This window comes from Cajanus cajan, chromosome 1, assembly GCF_000230855.2.
Source record: "Cajanus cajan strain Asha chromosome 1, NIPB_CcT2T_4, whole genome shotgun sequence".
Classification (NCBI taxonomy): Eukaryota; Viridiplantae; Streptophyta; class Magnoliopsida; order Fabales; family Fabaceae; genus Cajanus; species Cajanus cajan.
In genome coordinates this window covers 2,752,998-2,774,411 of record NC_138517.1, presented here as the reverse complement: position 1 = coordinate 2,774,411, position 21,414 = coordinate 2,752,998, and the positions used below count along the sequence as shown (strand labels likewise).

Below are 21,414 nucleotides of genomic sequence, written 5' to 3'. Positions count from 1 at the left end.
GTGAAAGTTGTTGTGGACATCGATCTTTAAAGGGAGTGGCAATGTTAGGAGTTTTACATTGGGTAGAATACAAAACTCAATGTAGTACTTAAACCTCAAGACTCTCCTATCTATTTGACTAATCTTTTGGGTTGGTATATCTTTCTGTGCATAAGTCATAACAATTGACACTTTCATTGATAATTAGGCTACAAAAAGACTACCAATAGGTTGGATTAAGAAGCAAACTAAATAATAATAAGTGAGTAAAGTTGTCATAGAGAAAATGACTATCATTGGATTGGTGTTAATAGAAGATTAAAAATTTATTTCAATTTTACAAAATTATCTTTTAAGATGATAATTGTTCTTCACTTATATACATTTTATTGATCTTATCACTAATCGATCTGAGAAGTTCAACATCAACTATAATAATTATAAAAAAAGACTTTATGTCACTTTAAATATATAAATAATATAAAATTAAAGAAATGCAAAATGTAAATTTCAATAATTAATATTTTTTTTCCCGATTCTCACCAATAAATAACATTTTTCCATTAGAATATTTTAAAAGAGATTAATTTACGAGTTTATCAAATTGGTTGATTCTTGATTGCAATATAGCTAAATTGTAATATTAAATAAATTTCATTCGTAATTAAAAAATTATATAGACAAAACTGTGTCCGTGGCCGGGGTCCAAACCCGGAAATTCAATATGAGAATTTACCCAATTGAGCTACGACGGACATTATGAATTCTTTATGTAAACATTCTATTTTATTTACTCTCTAACCATTTTATTCGAATCATCATAAAATATTGTAGTTATATATGTTCCCGAACTTGACTTGTATTTAAGTATTTAAGATGAATTTATATTTCTCTTTACCTAATGAACAAGAAATCTTGTTAAAATTATTTATGGAAAATCCTGTTGAAATTATTTATTTAAACATATAAGAATATTATGATTCATTAATATTTTTACTCCATCAAGATGCAACATTATCTAAATAACACTTTAACTGTAATAATTTTTTTTTATATGAAAATACGTCTCAATAAAATTATAAATAATATAATGTTAAAAAATATAGAAAATATATTTTTTAAAATTAACATTTTTATTAAAATATTATAAAAGTGAGTTTTATCAAATGATTGATTTTAATAAGACTGAATTGTAATCTCAACCTTACTTTATTAATTTACATGTAATATATTCCCTTCACATTAAATTATGCGACAATTTTTTTATTTTTGTCATGTAACGTGTATATTTTGACAACTAGGTTGATAATTATAACATTTCTGCTTATATTACTTTTAAGAATATGATTTACGAAAATATAATATCATCCACTCCAAAGTAATTAGATTAGTCTAGTCTGGGCATTTTACGATTTTGCGAAGAGAAGACTTTGTCATAGACGAGGTGAGACGTTTATTGTCTATAGAGCATGTTTAGTTTGGATTTGGATTTGGAGAAACTCAAAAATCAAAATCATGATTTGGACAAAATTCATGTATTCAAACCATGAATATGAGATTTCAAAAGTTAAATCACACATTACATTATCATTAGTCGCCATGTATGACCAGACGTGACAATACACCCAATTGCATTCCATTTGTGCCTAATCCAAAGTCCAAACCATGTCATGCCAGACGATAACATATTAGGTGCTATGTTATTATACATTTTATTAATATCTAATTAAATTACATATTCTGTTTTTTATTTTCAGAAAATTTATAATTTATAGTTAGATATAAGAATGATTTTTTTTTTCCTTTTTGTGTACAAATTTTTAAGATGTTTTTACTCATATTAATTGTCTTCTAACCATCTTCACCCTTTTCCAAGTAATTATTAATCCATCAAAATTAATTATTATTTTTCTTTCTTTTATTAATAAAGATACAAAGTGTCTTTTTTTTCTTTCTTTTCTTAGTAATATTAATAAATGTCCTTAAACATACTCATTAAACCCCCTACCACCTACTAGGGGTGTTCGTGGTGTGATTTAATTCGATTTTTATCTTAAAATTCATCCAAATCAAATAAGAAAAATAAGTTTAATTTCATTTAAATGAATTATGAAATTTAAATTAAACCAAATCAATCTTTTATCATTGGTTTGATTCGACTTTTGCAATTTTAAAACTTTGTCATTTAAAAATTAATTAAAAATATGTAATATTATGTTAGTTGAATTTCATTTTGTTTGGTAAGATTTTGAAAAGCTCTAACATTAAGAATGATAAAATGGATTAGTTTAATTGTTTAAATTTGTCTTGCCAAAAAGGAGTTTGGTTGGGCGAGCCCTCCAAATGAAAATGGGTTTGACAACTTGGTTTACCTTGCTTAAAGGTGGGTTGGCATGTCGAATACCAAAATATTTTTTTTTTGTATATTTCTTTTGTGTACCTCTTTCTAAAGGTGTTCCGATGCCGTTTCATTTGGTCTTTAGTTTAAGAGTCACTCAAATTAAAAAAAAAAAAAGTATGATTCAATTTGAATGAATTATGAAACCTGAACCAAACTAAATTAATCTTTTTGTGATTTTGTTTGATTCAATTTTTACAGTTTTTAAATATTATTATTTAAAAATCAACTTAAACTATGTAATATTATGTTATTTATTTAAAATTGTATGTCAAAAGTAAAATTAAAAATATATAAATACTAAAATATTTATGTCACTTAATGTACTTAACACCAATTCCTATCTTATTATTTTAATAAAAATATTTTTTAATATAATTTTAATTATTATATTAAATTTTTTTCTTACATATATAGTTTGTCATTTAAAAAATTATTTTCAAACATTATAAATAATTCATAAATTTTCATTTTAAAATTCACTTTAGTAACTTACACTTAGATAAATTACTTTTTAAATATCAAACGTATATTTGGAAAGAAAACCTTTTAATAGCTTAGGCTTTTATAAAACACATTTTGTGTTATATGAAAATTTTGTATACATATATTATACATTTGAAAAAAATATACATTTACAAATAAATATGATTTAGAGTAGTTTTACATTTTAATTCAAAAATTGAACTAAACTGTAGTTTTGAAAATTTAGAAACCAAACTGAACTGCTAATTTGTAAATTTTCATCGATTTACATTTTTTTTTAGATTAAATTACAATTTTTTTTTGTTTAAATTAGTTTAATAGATTAGACTAAACAAGTCAAACTGACTGACGGAGTAGAATGTTAAACTCAGACTATTAACTTCTGACAACTCAACGAGTTAATCTAAAAGACGGAGTCCATTTTTTCATCCTACCTATGTTTATATTTTTATAAAATCTAATTAATTTAATAAAATTAACACAAAATTATTGATAAAAAATTAACACGGGATTTTAGTGACTAAATATAAAAAAGTAAAAATAAAAATAAAAATTCAAAAGCCGGTGTAAGTGTAACTGTTTGCGGATTAAAGACAGAGAATTTTGGTGCTAAAACCTCTCTGAGCTGTACAAAGCAGTCATTACATTACAAATTGACGAAGATCTGCGACTCTCTCTCTTCGTTTCGGTGGTGCGTGACTGCTTCATCTCTCTCCTCTCTTCAATTCAAGTCTCCAACTGTTTTCTCTGGTCGGTTTCCAATTCCATTTCCTCAACTTCTTAGGGTTTAGTTTAGTTAACTTCACAGCATCATATTCTTCAATCTTGCAAAACCACAACACATTCTTGTTCTTAGATCTGCGCTTTTCTGTTCGGCAGAAAATTGTCGCCTAAGAAACCACAGATTTGTTCCTTTTTTCTTCGGCGATTTTTTAGATGCCTGATTTTGAACTTGTTCAAGTGCTTTTAGTTTAAAGATTGTTAAAGAATTGATAGTTTAAAGATTGTTACGGTGATGTGATTGACGTTTCGTTTTTGCAGTACTGCGGAATTGAAGTAGCGGAGGAGATGACGAGTCGCCTGAAGGAAGACGAGAAGAACGAGCGCGTGATTCGAGGTCTTCTCAAGCTTCAACCTAATCGCAGATGCATTAACTGCAACAGTCTGGTGAGATGTTATCCGAGTCAATATGATGCATTTTTAGTTTGTGTGAATGTAAATTGCAACTAACTTGGAGGTGGAATAGAAAGAGAAAGTAGAAACGAAACGGTTATGAAAATAAATAGAAGAATTGAAATTAGGTATGTAGTGTTATGAGAATAAATAGAAGAATTGAAATTAGGTATGTAGTAGAAACGTCGGAGTGCGATTTCACCTGTTTATAGCATGTGTATTGATTGAGTCTTTCACTAAGAATAAAATGGTTGAAAATTGGAGTGTGGGATTAGATGTGTGGTATTCCTTTTAAATGAAGTTCTGTGTACAAGGTTTTTAAATTAGATTTTATACATGAATTCTGCAATATTATGAATCTCATTAGTTGTTAGTGTCAACCACAGTAACTATAATTTGGTATTACAACAGACTATATGTTACCCTCAAATCCTATTATATTGAGTTACTTGGACTTGCTGCTTTGTAATTTGAAACCAGTTAATAAATGGTTGACTTTGTTATTATTAAAACTGTCAGTTTAAAAATCAATGATAGATATTGTCACATTATACCATTTCCTTATTTTACCTACCTTTATGAGAAATGTTCCTATTGATGATACCGTTAACGATATTGATTTCATTTTAGGAAATTTCATGAAAAAAAAGTGCTAAAATAATTTTTGGGTTCTTTGCATTGGTTGTGTAAATGAGATTTCTGGCAATAAGTGCTTCCATAAACTGTTAATGACTTTTTATTTTGTATTTGGTTGATTTTATTAAAAATTGCTGGATAAGTTTATTCTTGTCTATATTGACATTACATTATGTGTTCATATGATATTAATTAAAGTAACTTGTAGGCTCAAATTGGTCTTTTTTGATGAAATACTTTGAAAATTTTGCTGTTAGTATGACTGGGAATAGATAGGTCAAGTCAGACTTTGAATAAATAGGTTGTACTTATTTTATAAGTCTAATCTATTATTTATTATAGATTTTTTTATAGGTCTGGTCTGACCTTTTTAAAGTCTGGAATAATTATTAGCCTATTTAAAAGTCTATTTTGCAATTAGTCTATTTAAAAATCTATTTTGTAATTAGTCTATTTAAAAGCCTAGACCAATAAATTTAATTTTAAATAAGTCAACAATTATATTTTTAAATACATGTCCTTGTTTAATTTGCATAATAAAAAATAATTTACTCTATTATTATTAAAATTTAGAGTTTAAAATAAAAAAACTAATTGAGGGACAACTCATGCATGTCCATGTAACGTACAGTCACGTACAGGTTGTCATGAAGAAGATAATCTTATAAAAAAAATGTTTCCTACATCACATTTGAAGTATTTTAAATCATTAACCGTGAATATGAAAGAAAAAAGTAAGCGAAGTGTAGTAGAAATGTAAAAAATATTGATAATTTGAATTTTTGCATTACAAATTTATTTATTTAATTATATTGTTAATAATGTTATATATATATATATACACTATTTTTTATTATATCATAGATCATAGAAAAATAGATTAGTCTTTCAGGCTTAATAGATTTTTTTTTATAAGTGTAAGTCCAATCTTTTTAAATAAATAGACTTTTTAAAAACCTAAACTGACCTTTTTATTAAATAGGCCAGGGCATGCTTTAAACATGTTAGACCATAGGTTCTTGTTTAAGGCCTAATCTATTTTCATCTCTAGCGGTTAGTATTAATATGAAACAACAAGCTTTTTACTTTGTTATTTGAGATATTTCAGATTTTTTGATAACCATTCCAGATTTGTTTAAGCAGTTATTTGAAGTCCACTTCCAATGAACACATAGTACTATTTTTTTTTTTTTTTTAACAAAACACAGTACTATTTCTAAACATCCAAATAGGAGTAAATGTTCCTGGATTAGCCTGCAATGGGAATGGAACTATTAACTGAGTATTCAGACTGAAAAAAAGAGTTAAATAAATATCTTCATGAGATGAACAGTAACTAATTAATCTGTGTTTCAACTTTTTTGTATTTTTAAAAAAAATCTACTAATTTTCAAGGTCTCTGAGAAAAGTTAAAATTTCTATTGCACATTGGGAGATGTGTATAGATCATACAAAATTGAATATTAAGTTATTTAAAGATGTGTATAAATTGGTTGATCCTTTGCTTTAAGACTGATAGGATTAAATATCAAGTATTTAAGACATTTAATAGATATCTATGATAAGGTCAATGTGGTGTTTGAGGGCATATATTTCCTTGATTTTTCAGATTTTGTATCACCCATAGCCTGTTGCAGATGGATTTTATTTTATCATTGACATACAGTCCAATGTTTCCATTTGTATCTAATGTCAAGTTCGTAGCATGTAGACTATAAAATAGCCAGGATGATAACTGTTCCCATCAGGCCATCACCTTTCAATCATTCCCTAGATTTCATGCAAAAACAGGATCCTTAACAAAGATAAATTTGAAACTCTGTAAATATTCTTTTACAATCATTTTGTAGACTTTAATTTAAGTGTTGTTAACTGTTAACAGCTTTTAGAGCATTCTTCTGAATCTAGCAAGGAAATTATTGCATTTCATTTTGTGACAGATCTGTTACATTAGTTATTTTCTCTTCTCTTTTGGCAGGGACCACAATATGTGTGCACAAATTTCTGGACGTTTGTTTGCACGAACTGTAGTGGAATACAGTAAGTCCTATGCGATTTATGTACGCTGTGATTTGTGTTGAATACATGCTTTTATGGTTCATGATGACCTGCTTTGCTGATTTTAATGCTGGAATTTTTCATTTGCTTGTTTAAATGCTTTCAAATGTTTTGCTCATAAGTTTCTACTCAATGATGAATTTTGAAAGGTCTTCATACCGTAAACTCTGTTTACTTTGTGTATATGTTGGACTGTTTGTAATGGGTTGGATTTCATAAAGTTGTTTAAGTACAAAAATATTATTTTCTTTTGGTAGGGAATAAGTCTTGCATATAGCACTAATAATGTGCATGCTCTACTAGTGGGTATAAACTGCATTTTTTAAGATATATTATGCTGTACTGGAGATAGAATAATAGTATTTCCTTTCTAGTTTGCACTTTTCTTTGAAAGTCAACTGCTTTTTGTGTTGATTTATAGTCGGGAATTCACTCATCGAGTAAAGTCAGTTTCAATGGCTAAGTTTACTTCACAAGAAGTTAGTGCACTTCAAGAAGGAGGAAATCAGGTATAAATGCCTGTTTATGCTAAAACTCATGCTAGATATCTTCAGTTGGCCCAATATCATATATTCTCAAGTTGATTTCTGCTTTTTCTAATACCTGAAGCGTGCAAAAGAAATATATTTTAAAGAATGGGATGCACAACGTCATTCTTTCCCCGATAGCAGGTAATTAATTGTTTATATGATTGATTATATATATAATTGCAGGATGCGTCATTCATTTTTTCTGATTAGCATTGTTGGTGCCAGTAATGTTGACAGGCTACGAGACTTTATTAAGCATGTTTATGTGGATAGAAGATTTACTGGAGAAAAGCCCAATGACAAACCACCAAGAGTCAAAGCAGTAAGATGTCTCTTGTTCCCATTTGGATGCACCATTTTTAAGATTATATTTCAGTTTGTTATAATTTCAATATACACTGTTGTTTATCTTTAAAATTGGTTGAATATATCAGCTAAATCTAACACTCTAGTCTCTTCTCTTATGCTTGAACATATACAGGGTGACAAAGATGATTTCTATCAAGGAGGAGGATCTAAAAGCCCTCCCTATGAGGATGCATATGAACGTCGTTATAGTGACAGATCTAGTCCAGGTGGAAGAAGTCCTGGATATGATCAAGAAAGTAGGCAATATGGTGATTATAGGAGAAGTCCTGGTCGTCCTCCAATAATTAATGATTGGCGCCGTGAAGATCGTAGAATATCAGATGGAGATTATAAGGTGGAAAGCCAATCTCCTGAGCGAGCCAAAGATGTGGGTTCTTCAAGCCCACCAGTGGTCCGACCTGTTAGAGAAATATTGGGAGAAAATGTAGTACCTCTTCGGATAAGTGAACCACCCAAATCAAACAGTGGAAGACCTGCTGATAGTTCAGCATTGACACAGGTGAAATTATTATTGATGATGTTCCATATGGTTCTACCACCTGGGTCCTGAATCCTGATGCTGGATGCTGCATGACCTGCCTTTGGTGTTTATCTCTGATCTGTTTATCATTGTTTATGCTGTAACAAATTAACTATGTTTTGTTAATCAATGCTAATATTTTTCTGTTATTTCCTTGAAGATGTTTTTGGTTTAACATACTTTTTTATTATGCTGGTGAATTTATTATTATTGCATACTTCAAGATTTTGCTTTAAGCATTTGATGAACAATAGGAATCTGGTCAATCTACAATAGCATGAACACTAACTGTTCATTAGAGCCCATAGTTAATTTTCTGCAAGATCTAGCTCAGTGTTTACTGTTTACTTTGTTTAGCATGAATTATTTTGACAGACCTCCCCTTAACCTACTTAGGCACTATAGTTTAGTAAGGTAGTTGATAAGTGCCCAAGCACGTGGGGAATTCTCCCTTGAAAGCTAGCTGTTATGGTGGGGACTGGGGAGAACCAAGCACTTAAATACTCTACCAAGTATCCCATACTATTTTATGTGGGACTTACCCAAGTTCCTATTAGTAGTTGAACTTGATTTGGAATGCAGATTTTTTATGACAAATGACTGTTTATAATTTCAGAGAACTGCATCTTCCAGTAGCTTAACATCTGTCAACGAAAATCCAGTAGATGTTAAACTTGAGACGACTAAGAGCCTTATTGATTTTGATGCTGATCCTGAACTTCCGGTAGCTCCATCAGTTCCTCAAGCCCAACAATCTACTGTGCCGCAACCTGTTGTGCAACCAGCAAATTCCGGCAATGACAATTGGGCCTCTTTTGATGTTGCTCCTGGGGCAAAAGCAACTCCAAGCTCCTCAAATTTCAATTCACTTGAATCAGTGTTATCCGAATTGTCTGTGCCAGCATCTTTACCTGCTCAATTTTCTGGAGTCCAAGGTGACCTACTTGTTGCAACAGCTATTTCAAGGGCAGTGTGATATCATTACCAAGAACTGATGACTCATCTGTTTTACTTGCAGTACCTATTCCAGCACCATCTCTTACTTCTACTTCTGGACCCGCAAATGTTACTGGTTTCTCAGCTTTCCCACCCAGCAATGCTTCAGTACCATCTCCTGGATTGACATCAGTATCGCCTCTTAATAATGCAGGACAGTGGGCCAGTTTGCAGCAGCAACAACCATTGTTCCCTGCTGCTGCTAGTCAGTCTACTACACAACAATTTACACCACCATTAGGTGGAGCAGCAAATAATCAGGTTTGGCAGTCATCTCACATGCCGACTGTTAATTCAGGTTTAGTATTTATTTTCACCCTTCCTGGAAATATCTTGCAGTCATGGAATGTACCTTCTGCACCCACAGTGCAAGGACATCCAAACACACCAATGCCGCATACATACCATCATGCCTCAAAGCCTGCCAATGAGGCTATATCCAGTGTTGTTTCACAACCTCCTGCTGTGGAAGTTAAAGCAAGTGGAAGGAAAGAACTTCCTGAGGTATTCCTTAGTCCTTATTTTGCTTGACAACCATCTATATTGTGTGCAGTGTGCACATTTATGTGTATATTTTTTGTCTTACAGTTAGTTGTGTTTAATGCAGGATCTGTTCACTGTAAAATATTCTCCCTTCCCAGCTCCAGTTGTAGGTTGGCAAATGGGTGTTCCCCATGGCATGGGTATCGCAATGCCATACAATAATGTGGTGGTACTGTTACAATCCAGAATGATTAGCTTACCAGATTATCCTAGTGTGTGTTTGGATTAGTTTATTTTTTGTTCAAAACATCTCACAATCAAAATCATACTCTGAAAGACCTTTTCTCTTTTAAAGGCCATTTTTCCTCAAAAATAATCAAACCAGACACATGCTCAATCTGTGGCTAATGCAGTAGTGTGAGCATTTCTCTCATATAAGTGTCTACCCACTGTTGCAGCCTGTGCCAAGTTTTCCTCAGCCATCAAGGTCAATAAATCCATTTGATGTCAGCAGTGCACCAGCCCCAAATCAAGCCCCAACTGTATGTGATTTTCATTCATTGATTTAAAATATTTTTGTGCTATTGCCAATTATTGTTCATACTTTACTGTCAATCTTGTGTGTAATGCTGAGTATTGTATTAAAACCATTTACATTTAATATTGCCAATTAATGATTTTACTTTTCAATAGTGAATGTTTGTGGATAAATGATGCTTTGGATATTGTCCATTATTGAGTCAAAAACATTTCTTTTTTCATCGTTGTTACTTAACTGCATGTCACTCTCAAGTTTGCATCTTGCCTATAGCAGAACTATATATAAGAATGAAAATTGCTATCTTTTTTTTCTTTATGATCTCTTCACATTGAATTTGAAAAGACATTGAAGTGCAACTGGCTCTGTAATATTCATTCATTAGTTAGTTCAAACTTCAGAATATTTCGTTTCTGTTTTTGTTTGGAAAAATAAAAGACAATCATGGTTGATGATTTTCTGGTTGGTTTACTCGAGTACAGTTTCCTTCTATGTCATCCTTGCAAGGTGCCCTGCCTAGTGTACCGCCTGCAGGTGCAGTGCACCCTTCAAACATGGGTAATCCATCACTTGCCTGGACTCCACCCCTGTCATCATCATTTCGTCCTACACAAGCACAAATTCATGCATCTGCATTGGGGCCAAGTATGTTTATTTTTTTTTTACCATTCTTCAATTGATTGTTCTATGCCTAAGGTCGTTTGCTTTTGTATCTGTATTCTGAACCATGCGAAAATTTCAGGGGCATACATGGGGCAACAAATGCCAACTAACATGCCAATACCAAGGTAAACTACTCTTTAATCATGATAATATTTGTTGCAAGGTAAACTACTCTTTAATCATGATAATATTTCTTGCATAGGCTATTGTAGGTTTGGTCGTATACTAACTCTTGGAAACTCATTTTGGGTCCTTTGACTCCTTTCCTGTATCTATCCCAAATCATGCTGCATAGTATATAGAATGAACTTAAATGATGTAATGAACCCTTTACTCGTATAAAACACATTTTAGCATCTCATGTTTCACTAGTCTCTTATGTGGGCAGATGTTATTACGTTAGGTGCTATCATTGAGAACTTCTGCTAGTTTTTATTTAGCCTAATTTTTGAAGTGATTAGTGCAAGGAGCAATTCATTGCAGTTATATGGGATGACATCTATGATTATTTTTTGTTCAGCATTACTTGAATTGCCACTCAATGATTTTAACTGACTGCGTAGGCAAGTTGGGGATTTCGGAAATCAAGGAGCTGCTTTCGGCTTGTCAAATCCTGATCAGCAGCTGACCGGTGGGTTATCGAACACTCCCCCCTCTAATTCATTCCCTACAGGAGGAAACCCATTCGGATAATGTGAAAAATTGTCCACCTGGACTTGTAAAGTCAATCATCAACTTGTTGCCCCCTGTATAAATATGTGCAAGTTTCAGCTTCACTTTCTGTTGTCAGTCAAAGTGATACATACACTTACGGATTATGGAGTTTGTGGTAACCCCTGGGTTGAAGTCATATTGCATTTGGCCAGTGTAAATTGCTATTTCTATCGGAAAGGTGAAGACAAAATCTACTTTGAAGAGGGGAAAGGAGTGAGATAAAGAACAGATGAATGAAAGGGGTGAAGAGAACCATTCGAGGAGTCATAATTTTTCTTCTCTTTTTTGGGGTGCACCCATGTGTTGTTCATTTGTAATTGTAGTATAGATTGGTTGGTGGTGTTTTTTTGGTGCTCCCTGTAGCCCTACTCGTGTTCTTTTTTCTTTTTCTTTTTCTTTTTCTTTTTTTGGGGGGAGGGGGGAGTTTTACTATATTGTATGATTTGTGACCTCACAATTTTGGTAAGGTTTTTCAATTTTATGCATGAAATGAAATTAAGCTGTTTTTTTTTTTTGTAATGGGGTGGGCCAGAGGCCAAAAAATGGAACTGCTGCTGTTTAGTCTCTCTGAAGGTATGGATCACTTTTTGGGCCTGACTCAATCCATATTCTAATAATCACTCGAAAGTGTCACTCAATATTCCTTCAGCTGAGAAACTTCGCAACCATAGGAAAATGAAATCATCTTACTGCTACTATTGCAGTTCTACGCTATACCACCTCAACCTGTTTTCTGAAATTATTGTGCGTGATAGTTGCTGATGGTTGTTTCTTTTCCAGCGAGCATGGTATACTGGTAAAATAAAAAAATGCCTATTCTTAAAAATATAAATACAAGCATTGTGCATTGTGGGTGGATTCCATGATCTTGTATGTATGACAGTGACTGAATATATCTCATTGTCTCATTTCCTCCATAACCATCAAGCTCGAGGAGAATTGTCCGTGTCCTTTAGCCCATTCCAAATGCAAAAGCTACCTCTATTTCTACCAACCATGGTCCTTTGCCTACACAACAACATCTATAATCAGGTCCAGAAAGTGGATGTCGATGGGTTTCAGATCATGTTCAAGTGGCTAGTGTTTTGGACCAAAAAAACGTGGCTAGTGTTGGATCTAGCCATGATGGTAAATAAAGTTGCAAGTACTACAAGGTCAATTGATTTCATATCTCCTTATGAAAAGTGCTAGTGAATGGGTCCACGTTATTTTTCACGAGTGATTGTAAGGTTTACGTCATAAGTTTAGCAATACACATGGATCTAAACAAAGTATTATACCATGTGGGATTCATAATCTCCCCATAACAAATCATGTAAACTTAAAAATGACATCAAATATAGTACTAAGAGAGAAACTGTATGAAAGAAAAAGTTATAGAGAATAATTTGTAAAAAGAAAATGAAAGCAAAATCATTAAATTGTACGTGTATTTCAAGGTATCTTTTATATAAAATGGTGCCTAGATTTTCTAAGTTAGCGACTGAATTTCCTTTGGGACTTTTTGAACCTTTTTTAATATACAATTTTAACATAAGTAACCCTTCAAAACGGGACTGTCTCTAAAGTAAACAAGGGTACATACTCTTTTAAATTTTAGTGAGTTTAAATCATAATATATTTTGTATTACTAATAAACCTCACTTCACTTGTCCATTTTATAGGCAAGTTCACTCTTGAAAAGTCTTTTTTGTTTTAAAAAAAAAATCAAATGATTTTAATCCATCAAAATATGACTTTCTTATTTTTTTTATTACAAAAAAAAATATGTACAACAATAGTACAAATTATACAATATTTACCAAACTAACATATTTTACTGCGTTTTAAGACTATCCTTTTCCTAATTTATTTTTCAAAGTGGATTTTTTTAATAATATATGTTGCTGAGAAATTGGGGTTGACCACCCAAATTTCTCACAATTTTTTTAATTTTTATTTTTGATTTATTTAATTTCAGTTTTAAATTTAAATTTTTAGTGATTAATTTAATTAAATTAATTTGTAAAAGAATAGTGAATTTTAATTAAGTTAATTTGTAATTTCAGTTCAACCAAAAAAGAAATGTTCCAACTAAGGAGGAACACCAATAGAATAGATATAATTTATATTTGTGTTGTACGTTTTTTATTTAATTTAATGTACTTAAATTAACGTCATCAATAAATTTTATTTTTCTCTTTCTTTTTTCTTAAATATAATTATTAAATTCTATAAAATAAAAATTTTATTCACTGATTATCACAAGCTAAATTAAATTAATTTTAACAAAAATTTATTTTTAAATTTATAAATCAGATTATTTTTCTAAAATATAATCATTTAATTCTATAAAATAAAAAATTTAATTATAAATTAATAATCTTATTCACTAATTATTTAATTATATTTTACAAATTAACCTTTTAAATTTAAATTTAAAAATGAAATTAAATAAAAAAAAAAAGTTGCTGTAAGAAATTTGGATGATCCACCCGATTTCTCAGCTGTATATATTATAAAAACACAAAATTTCCTTTGAAGAATCCGAATTGGAGAAGGGACATTATTAAAAGCACAGTAAAATGTGCTAGTTTGATAAATATTATACAATTTGTGTTATTGTTGTACATATTTATTTTTTTATAATAAAAAAATAAAAAAAACTCTCAAAATATTACTACTTGTAAATGATTGCTCTAACGATAATAATAGATTAAAAACAATGAAATCTGCTTCATTGATTGTGCCTTGGATATTATTTGTTACTGACAAATGGTAATCCACTGCTTACCTTATGTTGAATATACGGTGATTCACTCACCAAAATGAAAATTAGTCTAATAATTGAAACACATAAATTGACTAATCATGAATTAATTTCCAATGAGCATCCCCTAAATGGTTAAGTTACATTATGCTCCCTCAGTGATAACTGAACAACTGCGTTGCTTCAAGTAACACATCCAACAACAGCTGATGCGCATTTGTGCCAGAACCATTGCTTCTGACTACAAATTTCCAGGTGTTGCAATTGCAGTTCTTTTTCCTATCTGAGAGAGCAGCAACTGGAGGAGTCCACTACATGTGTAGTACAGCAGATATATGGTGCCATTTAAGATCTTAATCCTCACAATATCAAACCAAAATGGGGATAACAGGGAACTTCTCAGGTAGAACCACCTTGTCTGCTCTTCCATATGATTGGAGCTATCAACATCCATACTGTGAAAACACAAGCTTTCTTTGCTCAAAAAAAGTGTTGCATTAAGAGTCTTTCTCTCAGTTTAAAATTTTCCAAACCAGCAACACATTCTTTGTTATTGGGTCAAATTTATATATGTCTCGATAAACAATGTCAGTCCCACTTCAATTTGATTGGTCCTAATTCCCTATTCTATGGTTTCCATATGTATTTCACCCAATAACAAAGAATGTGCTAGAAAGTGATTTCTAAAATTCCTCTTTTCATTATATGCTTAGATAAAATTCAAATCTCAATGCTAAGCCTAGTTTAGGGGAAGGAAAAATACAGCAATTAACTTACAGTAAAGACAAACTGCCAACCATTCATTCACTATTCTGACCCAGACGCTGGTCCATCCCACATCAATTGTCCATCTGCAATAGAATATAGGCATTACATCTTATTTCCAAAAAAAAATTATAACTTCTATTAAAGTCTTTTAAGGCATGATCAATTTCTTATAAACTTGCTACTATAAGAAGAGTGACCACATTTTGCTGAGTGACATTGCTGACAACTATGAAAAAAATGCTATATTAGGATAATAAAGTGCTCGGATCCAGGATGATGTTATGTCAAACACAGAATAACTTCTCAAACTTCATGTTGCACCACATTTTGTTGAGTTTAGGTGGCATCTAGATTTGTATGATTGTTTTTGGCAATGAATAAATAGAAATGCAATGAGTTTCCTTTCTTTTGGGTGACAAAGCAAAACAAGAAATGATATGAATGAGATGTACATAACATGCTATGGGCCAATTACAAGATGGGATCATACTTTCTCATAGAATGATGACTATTCCATCCGATCAATAGCATTGCAAAGTACATTGCTCCTGTGGCAAAAACGAAATGGAAGAAGCCATAACCATATGGAACTTCATCTTCTGCTGGCGGATCACTCTTCCTGAACTGAAAGAACTAATCCGATATGCTTTAGAGAACCTGATATTAAAATTCATGTTCAATTTAGATCTTGTAAATTGTAATATCTAACCTGAAAGCTTTGGGAATCTATGCCAGTAGAAAATGTTGCGACAACAAGGGCTAGTATTGCAACAACAAAGCTCTGCCAACAGTCATTTTCAAATGTCAGCCAATTATACAGAAGGCGAAGTAATGTCATGCATTTCATAGCTTTTGAAAATAAAATTACCAAGCCTTCAAAAACAATGTGTGATGAGAACAAAAGCCAAACAAAAGATCGAAAATGTTTTGATCCCCTCATGTCCATTTTTCTTTCATAAGTCGTAATAATGTCTTAATGTTACTTATTAACATGAGAAGATCTAAATTGAAAATCTTAAAGCTTGCAAAATAATTTTCATGATAAACTTGTGGGAATAGCATTTTTTTCTCCTTGAACTTTTTGAAGGGATACGTGCTAATCAAACTAGTAGTGAGACTATAACTGGACTAAAGACACATGATTTTGCATATTATACAAAACTTGCAGGGAAAAAGCATTTTTTGTTGATTCAAAATTATCATGTTTAAAGAGCAATTCCATTATGAAATCCAAATTTCATTTCAACATGAAATAGAGAATATTACAATGATACTTTGCCAGTCAGTTTTGGCTTCAGATTCTGACTTCCTGATGCATACAGCTCCCTCAGGTTCACTGCACAAACAAATATGTTCTAAAGCTCAAATTCAACAGAAATGAAGACAATACATTAATACAAGTTAGAGGGATCACAAAAGCAATAAATGGGCAAAAAAAAACTCCAAACATTAGAAGCTACATGCATTAGACAGCTATATCAAATTATCAATATTAAGAGTACAAAAGTGAAGGCAAAGATTAGTAAGCCCTACCTTCTAAGTGCACACCAGCAAAGGAAGACAACATAGAGACCCATCAACCCTGGACTTAGAATTCCAGCATTCACCTATCGAGAGAAATAAATTCAACATAAAGTCATGATGGAAGCTATAGTAAGCTGTGTTGAAAATAATGGCTGGATCCAAAAGGGGATGAATTGGATCCTTAAAACTTTTTGTCAAAACCTTTAGAAAACTTTATCAACAAGTTGAGCATGCAAAAGACCTAACAAACAATTTTTTTTTATTCATGAACATGATCTATGCAGTATTTTAAAACTCACGGTCAAGATAAATATTACTTACTTTTGGATGTAGAGATACACTTGTCATGAGTTGGAGAAGTACTAGGGTCCAAGTGATGAAGAAGATGTTTTCAAGGCAAGATGGTTGTGGTGCATACCAAATGTACATCAAAATGATCCCCACCAAACAAATAAAATATGAAACAGTTGCAAATAACATCACCTGGACTTGGCTACACAGAAATTGAATATAAATGTAAACATTAATTTAAAAAAATATAATACTATAAAAAATAAGTATAAATAATTTAATTAAAAATTTCGTACCATCTTTGTGCATATTTTTCAGAGCCAAAAAAATCAGTCAGCCACGTAATGAAGCTGATTATGCTTACTAATTGAATTAGGAGGAAAACCCTGAAAAAAAGTTACATAGACAATTAAAATAATCACAGAACAGTTCAAGACAAAAATATGCTGAAATAATTTAGCAGAGTTAAAAAAAAAAACACATACCCAGCACCAAAATGTGCAACATCCCCTGCCCCCAAAAAATAATTAGTGTTAGAGAAATAACAAAGTTAATAAATATAATTATATAAAATTTTTCATATCAAAGAGGAAGCATTTACCAACCATAGATCTCAATGAACTCAGTAGGAAGTAAAAATGGGAATATCGTGACAAGGATCAAGAGAACAATCTTGACTAACCACCATCCAGAGTGCCATTCATCTCTTCCTTCGTTCAGTTTAGAAGTGCCAATAGTTGAACAAAACATTATCATATAAAATAACTGATCAAGAATTAAGGTTCAAAACTCTGCATAAATATTGATTAATGATTGATCTAATGTTTGGTTCTTTTTCTCCTTTTCTACAAACCTTATTTCATTCATGCATATAAGTATTTGAAATTTGAAAAGGATACAAAGCAACCCATGCTCACACGCAGAACACCATTTGGACCCAAACAATCTTGTCCAACCTTGCATCCCTTTAACTCTGTGGGTTCAATATGTGTTAGAATTCAAGCTATTGGCATCATAAGAATATACGATAATACGAATGTTAATGATACACTCTCTGTGGTACTCTTTTTAAGGCACATTGAAATTTATTAAAACCCTCCAACTAGAAACTAATTTAACACATCTTAAATAAACTTAATCTAATAATAGAATACAAATTAAAAATTAAAAAAAAACTTTTTAAGTGTTCCTTTTGCATGAAGATGCAATGCAACACCCTATATTCACACAAGGGTCTATGAATTAGGTTGGAAGAAAATTCTATCATACTCATGGCATTGTCATATTCATGCTTGAAACTAAAGTTTAATTTCAATACACCGACAATATAAAGAGATTTTACACTATCAATCGATCAAAAGTCACAATAAATATGATTTTTAAGATAATTATTGTAAAAATCAATAAATTTCATATAAGATATAAAAAAAACTACTTACTTATATATTAATATAAAAGACATTCTTAACATGATTTATGATTAGTTGTGGATGTAAAAATTCATAAAAGTTAAATCCTAAAAGAATACATTGTTGGTGTTCTTCTTTTGCATGAAAATGCAACACCCGATATACATACAAGGGTCCATGTACTAAGAAGAAAATTCTTTCCATCATGTTTATGGCATTGGCATGGTCATGTTTGAAAGGATGGTGAAGGGAAGTGAAAGTTCATTGATTCAAGGATTCAAGCAATCTTACCCTTCAATTGTATAAGAGCACTAAGACTAGAAAGTTCATCACGAGAGGCCCATGCCAAGAGATTGGCCACCAAAAAAATGAAGCCATACACGTATCTTGCCATCCAAGGATTTGAAGCATTTCTGAATTGACTGTACCATGAAGAATTCTTCAACACTTGACTCCTTTGGTTACCATTACTGTTGCTGCTTTCTCCACTCTCCATCTTTTCTTCAAAAAATCAATGCCACACAGTGCATGAATGGATCGCTCAGTCTCACAGACACAATAAATGGGTCCCACACACCTCTAATTAAGATCTTCTATTCTTCTCCCCTGCACTGTAAATCTGTAATGCATGAAAAGACTCAACATTACTATGGAAAATTCATCACATTCATTATGCCTCGAATGAAACAACACATTTAAATAAGAACCAAAAATTATCTTTCTTGGGACACTTCATCTTCACGTAACCATGAGAATAATAGTTGTTTTAGTTGGTCCTACTAGTCTCAGATTCTTTTTTGGCCATGCCATGCATCGTCTTACCAATCATCATAGAATAAAATGCTAAACACCAAATTTATTGGTATGCCTACCATATTATTAAAATTCCCTTTGATAATCAACCACAAAATTCATATCACTTGGTGAGAAAGTTGAATAATATCTGAAAAAAATATTCAATGGAACATTCCTTGGTTGTGTAAAGTCTTACCTGTTGTACGTTGAATTAGAAACCTCCACCTTCTTCAAGTGGAAACCGGTTTTCTAAAGTTAGAAAAGCCAAAAAAAAAAAAAAAAAAAAATTGTCTTTAGATTTTTTTATTTGTTTTTCCTGAATTCAAAAACCTCCACTTTCTTCGCTGGCTATAGTTTATTGTGATTTTCTTTATGGAAAAAAGTTAAAGAACTTTTTCACATCATTTGCAGTAACAATCGTGATATCGGGTTTCCCTTCGCAGTGTTGAAGAGATGTTTTTTGGGGGAAAAGTAAAGGGAAAGAGAAAAGTGTAAAATTACTTTTTTTTTTATTTTTTTATATATAAATACCAAAAATAGTTTAACAACAGTTAACCGTATTATTTATAAGTTGACAATTTATAAATAACTTCACCAACACTATCAACAGTTTTTTAAACTATAAATATTTAGTTAATCACAGTGTCAACTTTAAAATAAAAATACAAGTGGGACGAATAACTTTTTTTTTTTTTTGAGGAAAAGAAAAATAAAATTAGAATATAGCAAAATAAAGAAACTAATATTTATCATTTGCCCCGAAACAATAATATAAGAGAGCCATAGAAGTGATATTCGTTTCTCTAAACCTCGAAGTAAGCGTCCAATTTTTCGTTTATTCCCCTTTCTGATATTCTCGGCAAACAAGAAATCGATCAAACTTATGCGTTCATCAGTTCCACTCATATAATAATAATAATCATATATACATATGTGAATGTTTTACAAACCATAATCTATATCTATAATTTATATAATAAAGTATCAATTCACATATTGATAAAATGACTCATAACAACAGAAAAACTGATCAAAGACTAACGAAAGAGAAAACAAAAACAGATAAATTTCCCCATGAAAAAAAATTCACAAAGTAGAACACCAAGAATGAAAAAACCACGTAGCAGTTCATATTTCAAAGGCAAAGAAGTGCAGAAATGAAAGGAAATTGATTAGTTGCAATCATCAAATGGGGTTGATCAATAAATGAGAATCAAACAATTGCGAAAGAATAGCTCACTTTGCACTTATCACACACACAACTCTATTGTAATATTTTCTACGGATTAAAAAAACAAAATATTATTGTGATCAAAATAAGTACCTGAAAGATCAAAATTGGAGAAGAGAATTGAAGAAGATGATCAAAAAGCATAAGGCAATAATAACAAACTGAGTCACCCTTTATCTTGGACAGGCTTTGATTATTCCTTGCCATTACAATGTTCTCTCACAAAAAGAACAAAAGACATAGATATATATGGTTGTTACTTGGTGCATGTGTTTGTTGGTTGTGTTTAAAAGTGAATATAATAAAGATGAGAGACACTAAGACTAATTGTTGTGAGACAGCGACATAGAGGTGGCCAAGGTTGCTTTTCGGTGGTTTTTTTCTTAGCTTTTTCCTTCTTTTTCTCCCGCCGTAACCTTAAGCTTCATGCACTTTCTTCCCTTTCCCAATTCTTCTATCTTTCAAGCTAAACTTAACTATTCATCAATCATCCCCCACAACACAACTCTTTAATATTCATTGCATTTTTTTATACGAATATTCATTGCATTTATTCCTCCACTTTTACAAATGTTATCTCACATATAGATATATAAATAAGTTTTTCCCTTTTACGTATGTACTCGATAAGTAATTTTTTATTCGGTACAAAAAGTGATATCTAATAATAATATATTCCTAAACCTATTGATCTACTTAAGTCCATTGACTTGTTTATAAGTCTTGTATAAGATGGGCTAAATAAATAAGTTTTCGGTTCAGACTAAAATATCTACAAGTTTTATATAAGACAAATTATGTAAATAAGCTTTCGACTCAAACTAAGTTTTAAAAATAGACATGTTCTGTAAATTTAATTATACTAAATTAAAGAGATTTAATTCATTGGCATGCTAGCATGAATAACATGATTTTTTTCAGAGATTTGGAAAGGAATCAATTGTATAAAGGTAAACTGATTAATGGGTGTTTTTATAATACAAAAGGAAGAACAGCAAGCAGGCATGCTGGTATGGGGGTTGGTGACATGAGGATAGTAATGATGCATGTACCATCCAGGCATTAAATGAGTTTAAAGATAGATTCTATAGTGTTTGTTTCACG

The 21,414-nt window shown here is 31.2% G+C and overlaps 2 protein-coding genes across 6 annotated transcripts; one reads left to right on the top strand and one right to left on the bottom strand.

The window, feature by feature from the left end:
• Positions 1-3,422: 3,422 nt before the first annotated feature.
• LOC109813462 (putative ADP-ribosylation factor GTPase-activating protein AGD14) lies at positions 3,423-12,057 on the top strand. Of its 3 annotated transcripts, none has more exons than XM_020377654.3 (15): positions 3,423-3,554; positions 3,905-4,030; positions 6,651-6,712; positions 7,152-7,239; positions 7,340-7,401; positions 7,486-7,582; positions 7,742-8,128; positions 8,766-9,084; positions 9,168-9,406; positions 9,485-9,649; positions 9,753-9,857; positions 10,087-10,170; positions 10,649-10,811; positions 10,909-10,954; positions 11,393-12,057. In XM_020377654.3, the coding sequence occupies exons 2-15, from the start codon at positions 3,932-3,934 to the stop codon at positions 11,520-11,522; spliced, it is 2,046 nt and encodes a 681-aa protein (XP_020233243.2). In that variant the 5' UTR covers positions 3,423-3,554; positions 3,905-3,931; the 3' UTR covers positions 11,523-12,057. The 3 variants fall into 3 exon arrangements, with proteins under 3 accessions (XP_020233243.2, XP_020233242.2, XP_082928877.1); XM_020377653.3 differs by having other exon boundaries at positions 3,453-3,613; XM_083072751.1 differs by lacking the exons at positions 10,649-10,811; positions 10,909-10,954; positions 11,393-12,057 and having other exon boundaries at positions 3,453-3,613; positions 9,984-10,104.
• Positions 12,058-14,234: 2,177 nt separating this feature from the next.
• LOC109813440 (uncharacterized) lies at positions 14,235-20,809 on the bottom strand. Of its 3 annotated transcripts, none has more exons than XM_020377631.3 (13): positions 20,404-20,807; positions 18,576-18,903; positions 17,775-17,848; positions 17,481-17,640; positions 17,361-17,385; positions 17,172-17,261; positions 16,906-17,077; positions 16,594-16,667; positions 16,327-16,396; positions 15,770-15,841; positions 15,551-15,693; positions 15,070-15,143; positions 14,235-14,747 (listed from the first exon to the last, which is right to left on the bottom strand). In XM_020377631.3, the coding sequence occupies exons 2-13, from the start codon at positions 18,778-18,780 to the stop codon at positions 14,692-14,694; spliced, it is 1,215 nt and encodes a 404-aa protein (XP_020233220.1). In that variant the 5' UTR covers positions 18,781-18,903; positions 20,404-20,807; the 3' UTR covers positions 14,235-14,691. The 3 variants fall into 3 exon arrangements, with proteins under 3 accessions (XP_020233220.1, XP_020233222.1, XP_020233223.1); XM_020377633.3 differs by having other exon boundaries at positions 15,551-15,684; positions 20,404-20,804; XM_020377634.3 differs by lacking the exon at positions 17,361-17,385 and having other exon boundaries at positions 17,477-17,640; positions 20,404-20,809.
• Positions 20,810-21,414: the final 605 nt, after the last annotated feature.

Bases quoted from the DNA above. Each gene is read 5' to 3' on its own strand.
- LOC109813462 (XM_020377654.3), top strand. From the start codon at position 3,932: ATGACGAGTCGCCTGAAGGAAGACGAGAAGAACGAGCGCGTGATTCGA. The intron at 7,240-7,339 runs GTATAAATGCCT...TAATACCTGAAG, and splicing joins TTCAAGAAGGAGGAAATCAG to CGTGCAAAAGAAATATATTT. The intron at 9,858-10,086 runs GTACTGTTACAA...CCACTGTTGCAG, and splicing joins TGCCATACAATAATGTGGTG to CCTGTGCCAAGTTTTCCTCA.
- LOC109813440 (XM_020377631.3), bottom strand. From the start codon at position 18,780: ATGGAGAGTGGAGAAAGCAGCAACAGTAATGGTAACCAAAGGAGTCAA. The intron at 17,849-18,575 runs GTAAGATTGCTT...TTGAACCCACAG, and splicing joins TGCTCTTATACAATTGAAGG to AGTTAAAGGGATGCAAGGTT. The intron at 15,694-15,769 runs GTTAGATATTAC...ATATCGGATTAG, and splicing joins TAGATTCCCAAAGCTTTCAG to TTCTTTCAGTTCAGGAAGAG.